Raw genomic sequence first — 15,953 nt, 5'->3', positions numbered from 1 at the left:
TCTATGATGTCCAGTTGTCCCACCCAAGAACCAAGGATTGGTTCAAGGCTACTTTTGCGCCTTCCAGGACTCTTTTTATTTTCCTCCTAGGAATTTACCCATTTCTGGTTAAGATAATATGTATCTAAGCGGCATCTGATTCCTCCTTCTTGATATTTCTCTCTTTTCCTAGTTTCTATCTCAACTTCCGTGGCAGCATGCTCTTCCTGGATTCCTTCTGTCTCTGGATATTTCTTCTCAATCTCATTTCTGGCTACTGTTCTTCACTACTGGACCTCGAAATGTTGGAGTGCCCCAGGGCTCATATCAAGCCCTCGTCTCTCTATGTACAACCTCCACATCATCTCATCTATTCCATCCACTTCATTTTTCAACTCAAGCAATTATTATCCCAAGCCCAGTTCTCAACTCTGAATTTCACACTCACATATCCAGTGCCTATATACACCTTCAGTTCAGTTCAGTTCAGTTGCTCAGTCATGTCCGACTCTTTGCGACCCCAGGAATTGTAGCACGCCAGGCCTCCCTGTCCATCACCAACTCCCGGAGTTCACTCAGACTCACGTCCATCGAGTCAGTGATGCCATCCAGCCATCTCATCCTCTGTTGTCCCCTTCTCCTCCTGCCCCGAATCCCTCCCAGCATCAGAGTCTTTTCCAGTGAGTCAACTCTTCACATGAGGTGGCCAAAGTACTGGAGTTTTAGCTTTAGCATCATTCCTTCCAAAGAAATCCCAGGGCTGATCTCCTTCAGAATGGACTGGCTGGATCTCTTTGCAGTCCAAGGGACTCTCAAGAGTCTTCTCCAACACCACAGTTCAAAAGCATCAATTCTTTGGCGCTCAGCGTTCCTCACAGTCCAACTCTCACATCCATACATGACTACTGGAAAAACCATAGCCTTGACTAGACGGACCTTAGTTGGCAAAGTAATGTCTCTGCTTTTGAATATGCTATCTAGGTTGGTCATAACTTTTCTTCCAAGGAGTAAGCATCTTTTAATTTCATGGCTGCAGTCACCATCTGCTGTGATTTTGGAGCCCCAAAAAATAAAGTCTGACACTGTTTCCACTTTTTCCCCATCTATTTCCCATGAAGTGATGGGACCAGATACCATGATCTTCGTTTTCTGAATGTTGAGCTTTAAGCCAACTTTTTCACTCTCCTCTTTCACTTTCATCAAAAGGCTTTTTAGTTCTTCTTCACTTTCTGCCCTAAGGGTGGTGTCATCTGCATATCTGAGGTTATTGATATTTCTCCTGGCAATCTTAATTCTAGCTTGTATTTCTTCCAGTCCAGCATTTCTCATGATGTACTCTCCATATAAGTTAAATAAGCAGGGTGACAATATACAGCCTTGACGTACTCCTTTTCCTATTTGGAACCAGTCTGTTGTTCCATGTTCAGTTCTAACTGTTGCTTCCTGACCTGCATACGGATTTCTCAAGAGGCAGGTCAGGTGCTCTGGTATTCCCTCTCTTGAAGAATTTTCCACAGTTTACCGTGATCCACACAGTCAAAGGCTTTGACATAGTCAATAAAGCAGAAATAGATGTTTTTCTGGAACTCTCTTGCTTTTTTGATGATCCAGCAGATGCTAGCAATTTGATCTCTGGTTCCTCTGCCTTTTTTAAAACCAGCTTGAACATCAGGAAGTTCACGGTTCACATATTGTTGAAGCCTGGCTTGGAGAATTTTGAGCATTACTTTACTAGCATGTGAAATGAGTGCAATTGTGCGTTAGTTTGAGCATTCTTTGGCATTGCCTTTCTTTGGGATTGGAATGAAAACTGACCTTTTCCAGTCCTGTGGCCACTGCTGAGTTGTCCAAATTTGCTGGCATATTGAGTGCAGCACTTTCACAGCATCATCTTTCAGGAGTTGAAATATACACCTTAAGGCATTTTAAATTCCTCTTCCAGTCCTTCCAACTGCAAAGTCATTGGTTACCAAAGCCAGAATCCTGGGAATTGCATTTGATTCCTGCTCTTCTCCATCATTCCTTCTCATTCATCATCGAGTCTATTGATTCCACCTCCAAAATATATTTAAAATTCAGCTACTCTCATCTTCACTGCCACAATCCTAAGAGAAACCACCACCGAGTTTACTACAACAGACTCCTAAACTGTTTCCCACTTCTTCTTCAATCCATTCTGCATATTCAGCAGTCAGAGCAGTACCCAAAAGCCTCACAACATTTTTATCTTTTACTGCCCTCCTGCTTTCATTGCTCTGCTCCAATAACCTTGGCCTTCTTCAGGGTCTCGGTGTTGTGGTTGCCTCTTTCTTGCTTTGAGGCTTTATATATACTGTTCCCACTGCCTGGAATACTTTTTTTTTTTTTTTTAAATGGAAATCCTGATTAGTCTTTCGGACTCTGTTGGAGAGGGAGAGGGTGGGATGATTTGGGAGAATGGCATTAAAACATGAATAATATCACATACGAAACGAGTCGCCAGCCCAGGTTTGATGCATGATACTGGATGCTTGGGGCTGGTGCACTGGGACGACCCAGAGGGATGGTACGGGGAGGGAGGAGGAAGGGGGGTCCAGGATGGGGAACACGTGTATACTCGTGGCGGATTCATGTTGATGTGTGGCAAAACCAATACAATATTGTAAAGTAATTAACCTCCAATTAAAATAAATAAATTCATATTAAAAATGTATTTATCTATTTGGCTGCGTGAGGTCGTAGTTGGGACATGCAGGATCTTCCATTTTAGTTGCAGCCCTTGAAATATTTAGTCGCAGCATGCGAACTCTTGGCTGCACCATGCGGGATCTAGTTCCCTAACCAGGGACTGAATCTGGGCCCCCTGCATTGGTCTAGTCTTAGCCACTGGGCCGTCAGGGAAGTTCCCTGGAATGCTTTTTTTTAAAAGCTACTCTTTGAAAGGTGGAGACTTCTCATCTTCTAGTCTTTTTTGATTTTCCTTCATCGACCATCATCCCCATTATTCCTAAAACAACCAGTTGCATTTCTTTTCCTCACACCATTCATCTCAGTTTGTAATCATATTGATTTGCGGGTCTGTCTGTTGAATGTCCGTCTACAGGTGCCACAAAGGCGGAGATTTTGTTTTGCTCCTCACTATATGCCACGTGCCTACCATGTTGTCTGCCACACAGTGAGGAGAGAGAGATGTGTTGAATAAAAGAATGGAAGAAAATACATTTAAAAGTCTAGTCACTTGCCAGATAGAGACAGAAACGGAAGAGTTCTGATACAAAGAGAGAGGTAATGATGTGCGATATCACATGAGAAAAGGAAATAAAATTCGAAAGCTTGCAAGGTAATTATGAAACTAGAATAAGAGTCAACAGGCAGCAATGGTGTGTGGTGAAAGTTTTAGGCATTCTGCAGGAGCTAGAAGAAATCGTACAGCCACACTGCTCAGGTAACACGTCAGGGTAACGGTGCCCTTCCTCTCTTTCCCATGGTTAAGGGCACAACCCCAGTTCTCCAGCAAACCAGCATCCTGAACTTGCAAATTAAAAAGCTGAACTCATCTGCTTTCTGACAACTAGTTTTTAACCTCCCTGGAAGACTTTAGCAGCTTCTAAGGTTATCAGTACCTTTAAAATCCTTCTCTCTCTCTTTTGATAAAAGAATGAAAGTGACAATTAGAAGTCTAGGCTCAAAGCTAGCTTACAAAATAAATCTGCAGAATCTAAAAACACAGACTCACTGTGGAAATGTTACTTATTCTCCCACCAAGACTGAAAACATTCGTCTAGTGTCCTACACACTTTCCATCCTACCCCTTACAGCACTGTTCATCAGTTCAATCAGTATATGTAAATATTATATTTATATGAAAATACATTCTTTCCCTTGTCTTGTTAATTAACATTTCTATCCTTTCCATAAACAGTACAAGTCTTTACTTCTCTATATTCCTCATTCCCACTTTAATTTTTGTTGCAAATGATTACTACTGATATCCTTCCCCACCCCCGCCCCCTGTTACAATGGAAACCACTTGTATAGATGTCACAAGAAGTTTTACTGACTTATTTGTTCAATGTTGGCTTTTTGCACTCCACATTTCCCTTCTACACTTATGTTCCTTTTTGCTAGAGTATACCCTTTCGAAGATTTTTCAGAGGAGTCTAGGGATAGTAAACTTTCTGAACTTATATATGTCAGGAAATTTATTTTGTTTTCATTCTGCCCACACTGTTTTTTTTGGTCTGTGCTGGGTCTTCACTGCTGCAGGTGGGTTTTCTCCAGCTGCAGCGAGTGGGGTCTACTCCCCAGTTGCAATGCTCGGGCTTCTCATGGTGGTGGCTTCTCTTGCTGTGGGGCACAGGCTTAGTTGCCTCACAGCATATACAATCTTCCCGAACCGGGGATGGAACCTGTGTCCCTTGCATTGGCAGGCAGACTCTTTACCACTGGACCACCAGGGAAGTTCCCTACCCACACTCTTGAACTTGGCATGGAATAAAATGCTAAGTGTAAACTTCATTCCCTTTCACCGTGAAGACAGTGCTCCTTTGTCTGTTTACATTAAATGTTGCTAATGAGAAGTCTGATGACAGTATGAGTCTCATTTCCTCATAGGTAGTTTGCCTTTCTTCTTGGGAAATCTAAGCATTTTTCATTATGCCTAGAGTTCTGAAAGTGAACATAACGTAAGTTCATTTAAATAATTCATATGTTTTACACTTGGTGTATTCTTTCAATCTGACCCCTGGACTCTTCTTTCCTTCTAGTGCTCCTGCTAAATGGTTTTTGGCCCTCCTGGATCAAACTTACACTTGGTGTGACCTTTCTTTAGAACGTTCCATCTCTTTTTCTCTGTGATGAGGTCTGGGAGAAGTCTTCAGCTTGATATTCTAGCTCGATCTTCTAGCTCACTAACTCATTTAAAAGAAGTTTAGTGGATTGGGGGCAGGAGGAGAAGGGGACGACAGAGGATGAGATGGCTGGATGGCATCACTGACTCGATGGACGTGAGTCTGAGTGAACTCCAGGAGTTGGTGATGGACAGGGAGGCCTGGTGTGCTGCAATTCATGGGGTCGCAAAGAGTCGGACACAACTGAGCGACTGAACTGAACTGAACTGAGTTTGAAAAAAAATTTTTTTTAATTATGGTAAAGTTTATGTATAGTAAAATGCACACATTTAAATACACAATTCAGTAAGTTTTGAAGAATGTGTATACACTCATGAAACTGACATGTCCACCAAGATGAAGATCACCTACACAATCACAAAGAGCTCCCCCACTACCTTTCCCCCTTTCCAGCCAACTCTCAACCGAAAGCAAAGCACTGCTCTGATTTTTTTCTGTTCATGAGCTTCATATAAATAGCAGCATAAAGTATGTACTCTCTGGTGACGCCTTTTCACATAATGTTTTATTCATCCATGCTGCTGTTGTAGTATCAGCTGTTCATTATCTCTCTCTCTCTTTTTTTTTTTTTTTTGGCCACACCACATGGCATGTGGGATCTTAGTTCCCTGACCAGGGATTGAACCCACGCCCCCTGCATTGGAAGAGTGGAGTCTTAACCACTGGACCACCAGGGAAGTCCCTGTTCATTCTCTTTAATGCTGACTTGTAACCATTGTATGATGACACTATAAATTGCTGGCTCATTCTATCGATGGACAATTCACTCCAACTGTGCTTAATTTGGTTTTCACTTTCCAAATCCCTAATTGTTTCTTTTGAACAACAACCTGCTCTTGTTTTGAACTTCATATTTCTACTTTAGGACCAAAATTCTCTCCTTTATCTCTCTGAGAATATGAATAGGCTTTTTCCAAGGTCTTCTGCTCCTTGCTCTAGTTCCTTGGGGCTGAGGTTTTGCATTTGTTGAGCTTATTGGTTCTTTCTCATTGGTCTGTTCTTTCTCAGATGTTTGATTGTTATCTCATCTCCTACCCTAGAATCCTTCTTCCTACATGCACGTCTTGGCCTTTGTTGGCCTCTTGTAAGGTGGCTACTTTTGCTTCCTGAATCTTGGCCAATATACCTATAATGTCTCCCTTGCAGTTGCTCAGGTGGTTATTTGTCCTGGCCATTACAGCAACCTCTCAGTGCTGCAGCTGGGATAAACTCCAGACTGTAGCTGAGATGTCTCCTGAATGCCAGCTGAAGCCTCACAAGGCAGTCTTTCCTTAAATCTGTGACCTCAGCATGCTTCTGGGTCTGCATGTCTGCCTCATATCATATTTAGGAGTGATTCACATCTTTAAGGCTCACTGAGCATCCCTCCTTTGATTTCATAGTGTGGCTGTGCATTTACTTGGCTTTAAATACACATATTTTATATCACTGGGGGATGTTCTGGAGTGGGAATGGGAGATTTAAGATTGTACTCCTAAGACTATCATATCTGAAATTCATAGGTTCTTTTGAACCTTTTCTATTTTTACATGAGTATTAGAAAACATAATCCAATCCTTGTAGCATGTCTTCTTTGCCAAAAAAACACACCAAGCATCTTGAGTTGAAAGTAAAATAAGTACAGCAACAGACTATAAGTGAGTAAGGATCTGCACTTGCAAAATTCCTTGTCCCCGCCAAATCAAGCTTGCCTATTCTCTTACTTCAACTATGCTCCATGGCTTCCTCTTTGTCTCATGATATTTTTTAGTTAGATAAATATACATTTTAGATAAATAATTCTTTCGGTTCAGCCCCATCCTATAGCTGCCCATTCCCACCCTGTCTTTCTAATACCTGACTTCTGCTGATCTTCAATAGGTGACAACACAAAAATAAATACTACCATCGAGTACTTGCTAGAATTCTGAGTAATGACAAGGGATGAGTAATCTTCCTATTAACATCATTTGACACTGAAATCAAGACAGAATGAATACACTCCTACTCTAGAGCCTCAATAAAAAAGAAAAACCAAATTTAAAGAACAGCATGATCTCAATAAAGAAAATGATCAGTTTTGAGCATGACTTTCTGAACAATAGAAAATTGTCTCATTTTTCTAGGCTATTCTGCTATGAAGTTTGATTCATTCCAAGAGTCTCCAATTAGCGTGAATCTCTTTCACTTCTGCACACAAGTAGCTGAACACTGGTGGAGGACAAAAACTGATGCTGGGTGGGGGGCAGGGTCTCACTATACACTTACGATCTCAAGCCTCAAATGCGTGCTCAGGTCTTCCTGGTAGCAAAACCACTGGGAGACAGTGGGAAAGCTCTCCCACTCTCTAAAATGAGTATTTCTGTTTCCTTGTCAACCTCCTTCACTACCTCTTTTGATCCTCACTCTCAGGCTCACGACCTTGCCTCATACTTCAAGAAGAAATAGAAGCAGTCAGATAGGAACACCTTCATTTGTACATCAGTTGGCCTTTGAGGCTTCCTGCCTTGGTTTTCATATTCTCTGCCTTTCGTCCTGTTGCTAGGGGAGAAGGATCCTTGCTCCCATCTAAAGCTGACCAACCTTCCACTTGTGCTGGGATTTCATTCCTTGCCTTCTCAAGGAGGTTATTATTTCAGTTATGGCCCTCCCTTCTGCGTGGCTGGTTTCTCTCTCTGTTCTGAATCATCGCCACCTGCATTTTGAACATTTTCTAGAGTCTCCTTGACTTCACATTCCACTCTGGCTGCTGCTTCCATTTTTCTCTGTTCTCATTCACAACACACATCCGTGGACATCCAACTCCTCACTTCACTTTCCCATCCTGCTCAAATGGGGCTCTGACCAGCTCTTTCTCCTCTGACTTCTGTGCTGCCTGGTCTAATGGTTAAGCTTCTGCTATTCTCTTACTTGATGGCATAGTAATATTTGACATAATTGTACTTTTCGTCTTGAAATGCCATCTTCTCTTGGCTTCCGTGACCTAACCCTCTTCTGGTATTTCTTCTCTTTTGTTGGTCACTTCTTCTCTTCTCTTTGCTGGTTCTTTCATGTCAGACCACAAACCTAAATGTTGGCATGGGCCTTCTTTTCTATCAAGTCCCAAGACTTTATATATAATGTATGTATCAGTAACTCCAAACTTTCTATTTCCAGCCTGGAAGTCTTCACAGAACTCCAGATTTATATGTCTAGTAGATTATTTTGTATTTCTACCTAGGCATTTAGAAGCCATTTCAAACCTAACATATTCAAGAGACAAATCTTGATTCCATCTTTGCCCTAGTTCTGTGTCCCCCTCTTCAAACTTCTCTTCCCCAATCTTTCTTATCTCAGAAAATGGTACTATGCTTATCCAGATGCTCAAGCCAAAATCTACATGTTACCCTCCATCCTTCTCTACTCCTCTCTCACTGAGTCAATCCATTGGCAAGTCTTGTCCACTTTCCCCCCAAACTTATCCTGAATCAGTCCACTACTCTTGGATCTACAGTAATTCCTTGTTCAGGGCACTCTCATTGAGCCGCCTCTCCTGGATTCCTACAATAGCATCTCTAAATGTCTCCCTGCTTCCTATTCACACAGCAGCCATAGTGATCTCTTAAAACATCCATAAGATTGTGTGGCTCTCTGCATAAAATCCACCAATGGTTTTCTACCACGCTTGGCCAAAATCTAAACTGTTTAGTCTGGATGACAACATGTAACATGATCTGGCCCCCGTCTATCTCTCTGATCTCAACCACTGCCCTGTTGCTCAGCATCCTCCAACCACACAGGATGATGTTTGGTCCCTAAAACACAACACTTATTTCTGCAAGAGAGACTTTTCTCCAGTTTCCTCTGCTTTACCTGCTCTTTTTCTTTGACTAAGGAGTATGGCTGACTCCTTACATCCATTACTGTCTACTTCGAGACTCCTCACCAACCAATATTTTATGTGTTTGTTTATTCACTCATATTTTTGTGAAATCTGTAGTCTACAACATAGGAAATGTTGAATAAATATTTTAAAATAAATGAAAGGATGGGATTTAAAACACTATTTTAAGATCCCAGGCATCAATGAGCATTATTGTTACCAATAATAAATAACAATAGCAATGACACCTTATATTGAGTGATTACTATATGCCAGGTTCCCATTCTAGGTATTTTATTTTATCTCATTTCACCCCCAGCAGCCTTACCAAGTAATGACTATTATTATTCCCATTTTAAAAATTAATTTTCTCCATTCTACACATAGGAAACAGAGGCAAATGGAAAGTTATATGATTTTCCCAAGGTCAAAAATCCCGGTCAAAGCCAGGATTCAATCAGGGAGACTAATTTTAGGGCCTCCATGATGATCTACTTAGTCTCCTTTTTATTATTATAGATACTAATATCAGTAATGATAAGCAGCATTAACTGAACATCTACTATGTGCCAGGCACCTAGGCTTTTCACTTTGGTTAATTTAATTCTCACAACAAAAGCCTTATAAGGTAGCATTACTATACTCATTTTCCAAATGCAGAAACAAAGAAGTTAAATTTCTAGCTCCAGGTCATGCAACAAACGTGTGGTATAGCCAGGATTCCAACCCACCTGTGACTTTAAATCCTTGTTTTTTCTCTTATACTACATGCTTATATTTTCCCAATGAAGAATTCATTTTTTCCTCATGGTCCATAAGCCACAAACTCAAGGGGTTTCCTGCTAATTCTAGGAAAGTCTTTCATATCCGTAGTTTCCTCAACTATTCTGTCCATTCAACAAATATTTAGACTGCCTGATGTGAGCTGACGCGTTGTTTAACATAGGGAGGACTCCATAAGTCTCAGTGTGCTATTGGGTTTCTTTGTTTCATCTGTTCTCACCTGTGAAGAAACTTCTCGTAGGTCTGGCGGAAGGCAAAGCCTGCCCGACGAACCCTCACGTTTTCTAGGAGTCCAAGATACTCTACTTGATGCCGGCAGCGTTCATCATCGAAGATCTGTGGGGATTTCATGTCGTTGGGTTTGATGCAACGTACGTAATATGGTTCCTAAAGAAAGAAACCGGCAAACGGTAAGCTTCACTGGAGAAAAATCTCGGACTAAAGACACTAACATGAAAAGGAACGCATTTGAGTCAGTTCTAATGAGGTGGATGAACCTAGAGCCTATTACACTAAGTGAAGTAAGTCAGAAAGAGAAAAACAAATATCATATATTAATGCATATATAGCTTCCCTAGTGGCTCAGAGGTTAAAGCGTCTGCCTCCAATGCGGGAGACCTGGGTTCGATCCCTGGGTCGGGAAGATCCCCTGGAGAAGGAAATGGCAACCCACTCCAGTATTCTTGCCTGGAGAATTCCATGGACGGAGGAGCCTGGTAGGCTACAGTCTATAGTCCACAGGGTCGCAAAGAGTCGGACAGGACTGAGCGACTTCACTTTCACTTTCTTTCAATGCATATATATGGAATCTAGAAAGATGGTACTGATGAGCCTCTTTGCAAGGCAGGAGTTGGAGACACAGACAGACAGACTTATGGACACAGTAGGGGAAGGAGAGGGTGGGACAAATTGAGAGAGGAGTATGGAAACATACACATCACCATATGTAAAAGAGACAGCCAGTGGGAATTTGCTGTATGATGCAGGGAGCTCAAACCTGGTGCTCTGTGACAACCTAGAGGGGTGGGATGGGGAGGGAGGTGAGAGGGAGGTTCAGGAGGGAGGGGACATAGGTATACCTATGGCTGACTCATGTTGACGTATGGCAGAAACCAACACAATACTGTAAGGCAATTATCCTCCAATTAAAAATAAATAAATTTTAAAAAAAAGACACTATGACTAACATGTAATTAGTGTTAACTGTGTCAAATTAAGCTTTGTGACTCTAATTTCTCAGGCACAGACTTGTGAAAAATTCTTCCTTTCCTTTCAATTTAAGCTTGGAAGTTCTCAGGCATTCAGCTACATTTTTGTATTATTATATTTTAGGATTCATCAGGAAGAGTAGAAGTGGAATAAAACTAGTGTGTAAGTAATTGAGACAAGTAAACAGCAAGTTTTTATGTATTTACAGAAACATGATTAAAAGTAACAGAAGTAATTTAATAGAAAGAGTCAGAAGCTATGATAAAGATACATTGCAATGAAGAATATAAAATATTAGGCACAGCTCTGGCACATGTAAGTGCTCGATTCAGCTTTGAATCATTTCAGTCCTTCAAACTAGAATAGTTTCTCTGGAATATCAGTGCTTTCAGATGCTTAAATGGAGCAAAAGAAATCTAGACAAAGATTATATACAAAAACGGCCCTCTAATTGCTTCTATAAATAGTTTTGCAAATATAATGTTTGGAACAAGATAAAAGTTAATCAGATATACAAGAAGCCAAGATAACATGAATTAGAAACAGCAAAACAATATACAAAATAAAAAGATCTGCAGGGGTCCAGATGTTGGGATTAGCAGATAGAAATATCAAAACAACTATATTTAGCATGTTCAAGATGACAAAAGGCAATATTAAGAATGTTTTAAAGAACCAGAACTATAAAAAAGAACCAAAGCAAAGAGAAGACCAATGACTTAAAGATACAGTAGGAGAAATTAAGAACTCAGTGGACCAGTAGAAGAGTAGACTGGAAATAGTTCAAGAAAAAAATGGTAAACTAGAAGGAAAGTGAGAAGAATTTTCCCAGAATGGATCATGGAGAGACAAAAAGACAGAAAATAAAGAAGAGAGGTTAAGAGGCATAGAAGACATACAGTGAGATGCTTTAATTAACTGGAGTCCCGAGGAGAGGAGACAAAAGGGACAGAAGCACTATTTGAAGAGCTAATAGTCAAAGACTTGGCAAAACTGATGAAAATCAATCAAGCTGTAACAAACTGAAAAAGTGCTACAAACTGCACGCAAGATTAAAAAAAAGTCACCTAGGTACATCAGTAAGACTTCTGAAAACCAAAGAAGAGCAGCCAGAAGGAAAAAGACTTATTACCTAAAGGAGCAATAAACAGTCTAATAGCTGACTTCTCAAAAGAAACTATGGAATACAGAAGACAAATGAATATTATGCTTGAAATGCTGAAAGGCTGCCAGTGCAGAATTTTACACCCTAGCAAACCTATTCTTCAAGAAGGAAAACACGTAAACCATTTCCAGGTAAACAAAAACAGGGAATTTGTCAACATCAGGCCTCATACACAACAGGAGAAAATTCAAACAGAAGAAAAATGGCCCAAGAGGAAGGTCAAAAAAGAAGGGATAAATGAGGAAATTTAAACAGATATTAACAGTACTTAGCAGTAACAATGGTGATGGTGATGTCATCATCTTAGACTTAAAATTATATATGAACATATTGTATATATTTACATATATATATAAATGAGATAAATATTTGTAAGTACATGACTAAAACAGCACATAAGTTGGGAGGAAGACAAATGGAATTAAGATGTTTTATGGACCTTGCATTGTCCAGGAAGGAGGTAAAAGCACCAAATAATATTAGATTTTTATAAATGACACCATAATAATTTGAGTAACCACTGAAACAGTATTATGGCGTAAATCTTCCAAAATAATAAAGTTAATAAGCGTAGTAATAAAACATCATTGTGATACTAGTGGTTGAGGGGTGGTACAAGGAAAGGATGCCTCCCTAGGTCTAACGAAACATTCTGACTCAAAAGATTTACAGCCCACACTTGGCAGGAGTATACTCAGAAGGACAAGAACATGGCTTGCCAGCAGGCAGTGTCAATCAAGGTCATGTCGCAGCCCACACAGCAGTCAGGTGATAGCTTAGGCACAACGAGATGAGGTCTGTATCAGACAGATGTAGGAAGTGTCCTCGGTTTAAAAGCCTCACGCCCCATAGGATTCAGCATCTCTTATAGCAACTCTAAAGATACAGCTTTCAGGGTCCTTGAAAGGGACATGCCTCATGCATGAGTCACCACACTCAGGAAGCCAAAAATATGACATTCCCACCAGACATTTCTCATTTTCCCAGTGCAGGTGGAATTTATCAATAGGGGTAATTTTTACCTTAAGTGATGTTGCCTAGTAATATGGCTGATACACGTCAGAACAGAGGAACAGAGCTAGGAATTTAACTGAGGATATCAAGCAGAAGGAATAGAATTTTGCTTACCTTTCACCCACAGGAATCAGTCAAAAAGGTTAGAAAGGGCAGAAAAAGAAATAGAGAAGAGACAAATAGAAAGCACTAAGGAGGTGGTCAATTTGTAAACAAGATGCAGTAGCTATGTCAAGAGTAAATGCAATAAATGATTTATTCAAAGGACAAAGATGGCTAGAATGACTAAAAAGCCAAAACTAACTCTGTATGCTACTTATGAGTCATACCTGAAGCATAAAGTCATGCAAAGACTGAAAGTTTTAAGGACAGACCATGCAAACCCTAGTCAAAAGAGCTAGTTTTAACTATTTTATTTCTGCAAAAGTGACTTTAAGGCAAAAATCAATACAGAAATAAAGATTTCATAGTGATAAGTGACTCAAATGCTAGGAAGATATAATAATTCTAACTTGAATAAGCTTAATAAATTCAAAAAATATTTAAAGCAAAAATGGAAGGCATATTAAGAAGTAGGCAAATTCAGAATTACAGTAGGTTTTATCACATTTCGGCACTGAAAAAAACAAAGTAATTGTAAGAATGCGGAAACACTGGACAATAATATGATGGGCAACTTGACCTAACAACTGTGTATAGACTATCAAGTGCAAGTAATTCTAATACATAAAGAAAACTTACATCTCTTAGGGCTGAAATCACACAGAGTATATCCTCTGATCAAATGAGATTAAGTTAGAAATCAAGAGAAAGAAGATAATTAGAGAATCTTAAGATGATTGCAAATTAAGAAATATACTTCTAAATTATCCTTGGGTCAAAAAGAAAATTACAGTGTGAATTAGAAAATATTTTGAACTCAATAATTTATGCAATCATGTGGGCAAGGCAATCTTAGTATAAGGTATCATTTGAGTCATGTAAATAACTTTACTAAACAGAAACCAGTTGAATGGAATTTTACCAGTGTTGATTGATTATGCCCAGAAAGGGGTAACACTCACACCCAACTAAGGAGTGGGGAATGCCCTTTCATCCTGGTTAGTAATATAAAAACCTTCAGATAAGGAATCCAGTGCAAATGCTTTCTCTATATTTCATCAGCATTCTGTTTCAATTTATAAATGCCGCCTCCTCTCTCCTTATAAATATCCAGACTGACTCAACCTAAGAAATCCTAAATTTGACAAATTCCAAGCATCTTACTAAGGTTAAGTCACAAAAGTTAACAGTAATCTTATCATCTGGCACTTTTAATCCTTTTTCTCCCTATATGTTATGAGAAAAACGTCCTTTGACAAAGTACGTGCCTGCTAAATCACTTCAGTCGTGTCTGACTCTTTGGGACTCTATGGACTGTAGCCTGCCAGGCTCCTCTGTCCATGGGATTCTCCAGGCAAGAATACTGGAGCAGGTTGCCATTTCGTCCTCCAGGGGATCTTCCCAACCCAGGGATTGAACCCGCATCTCTTGCATCTCCTGTATTGGCAGGAGGGTTCTTTACCACTAGTGCCACCTGGAAAGCCCTTGCCAAAGTACACTAATCAGTATATACATTAGCCAGAAGACACTGGGTTTAGATGTTCATTTACTTAGCCTGTGTTGAACAGTATCAAAGAGAGCCAATGGCAAATTAAAGTTCATTTAATTTACTGACCATCTGTTCAGAGTGCTTTATGAGGTATCAGTGAAAGTCACTCAGTCGTGTCTGACTCTTTGCGACCCCATGGACTATGCAGTCCATGGAATTCTCCAGGCCAGAATACTGGAGTGGGTAGCCGTTTCTTTTTCTGGGAGATCTTCCCAACCCAGGGATTAAACCCAGGTCTTCCGCTTTGCAGGTGGATTCTTTACCAGCTGAGCCACCAGGGAAGCCCATGAGGTATCAAGAGAGATAAGATTAGAAGTCATTCCTTAGATTCAAAAGACTTATAATCTAGGTGGCAATGAGACATGTGTTTAAAAATACTATGCGCTATAGTTAATAATACTATATTGTACATTTGAAAGTTGCTGAGAGAGTCTTAAAAGTTCTTATCAGTTCAGTTCAGTCACTGAGTCGTGTCTGACTCTTTGAGACCCCATGAATCACAGCACGCCAGGCTTCCCTGTCCATCACCAACTCCTGGAGTTCACTCAGACTCATGTCCATTGAGTCAGTGATGCCATCTAGCCATCTCATCCTCTGTCGTCCCTTTCTCCTCCTGCCCCCAATCCCTCCCAGCATCAGAGTTTTTTCCAATGAGTCAACTCTTCGCATGAGGTGGCCAAAGTACTGGAGTTTCAGCTTTAGCATCCTTCCTTCCAAAGAAATCCCAGGGCTGATCTCCTTCCAGAATGGACTGGTTGGATCTCCTTGCAGTCCAAGGGACTCTCAAGAGTCTTCTCCAACACCACAGTTCAAAAGCATCAATTCTTCGGCGCTCAGCCTTCTTCACAGTCCAACTCTCACATCCATACATGACCATAGGAAAAACCATAGCCTTGACTAGGCGGACCTTAGTCGGCAAAGTAATGTCTCTGCTTTTGAATATGCTATCTAGGTTGGTTATAACTTTTCTTCCAAGGAGTAAGCGTCTTTTGATTTCATGGCTGCAATCACCATCTGCAGTGAGTTTGGAGCCCCAAAAAAATAAAGTCTGACACTGTTTCCACTGTTTCCCCATCTCTTTGCCATGAAGTGATGGGACCAGATGCCATGATCTTCGTTTTCTGAATGTTGAGCTTTAAGCCAACGTTTTCATTCTTCTCTTTCACTTTCATCAAGAGGCTTTTTAGTTCCTCTTCACTTTCTGCCATAAAAAAGTTTATGTATGGTTTATGTATGGTGATGGATGTTCATTAGACTTACTGTGGTGATTATTTTGCAAAATATACAAATGTCAAGTCATCACGTTGTACACCTAAAACGGATAGTTATATGTCAATTATATGTCAATAAAATACATGAATAATTAAGAATTTTTGAATTAAGAAAACCACCGTGTGAGCTCAAAAAAGCAGGAGTTAGGGA

General features: G+C 40.3%; 1 protein-coding gene across 1 annotated transcript in view; it reads right to left on the bottom strand.

The window, feature by feature from the left end:
* MYO1D (myosin ID) overlaps positions 1-15,953 on the bottom strand; it is a 366,992-nt gene that overhangs the window by 199,609 nt on the left and 151,430 nt on the right. Inside the window, exon 15 of the mRNA XM_015098505.3 lies at positions 9,713-9,879. Coding sequence (XP_014953991.3) covers positions 9,713-9,879 — 167 coding nt within the window. The remainder of the gene's footprint in view (positions 1-9,712; positions 9,880-15,953) is intronic.

The sequence above is a fragment of the Ovis aries genome, chromosome 11, assembly GCF_016772045.2.
Source record: "Ovis aries strain OAR_USU_Benz2616 breed Rambouillet chromosome 11, ARS-UI_Ramb_v3.0, whole genome shotgun sequence".
Classification (NCBI taxonomy): domain Eukaryota; kingdom Metazoa; phylum Chordata; class Mammalia; order Artiodactyla; family Bovidae; genus Ovis; species Ovis aries.
Note: the sequence above shows the minus strand (reverse complement) of the source record. Positions and strands in the feature narration are given on the sequence as shown.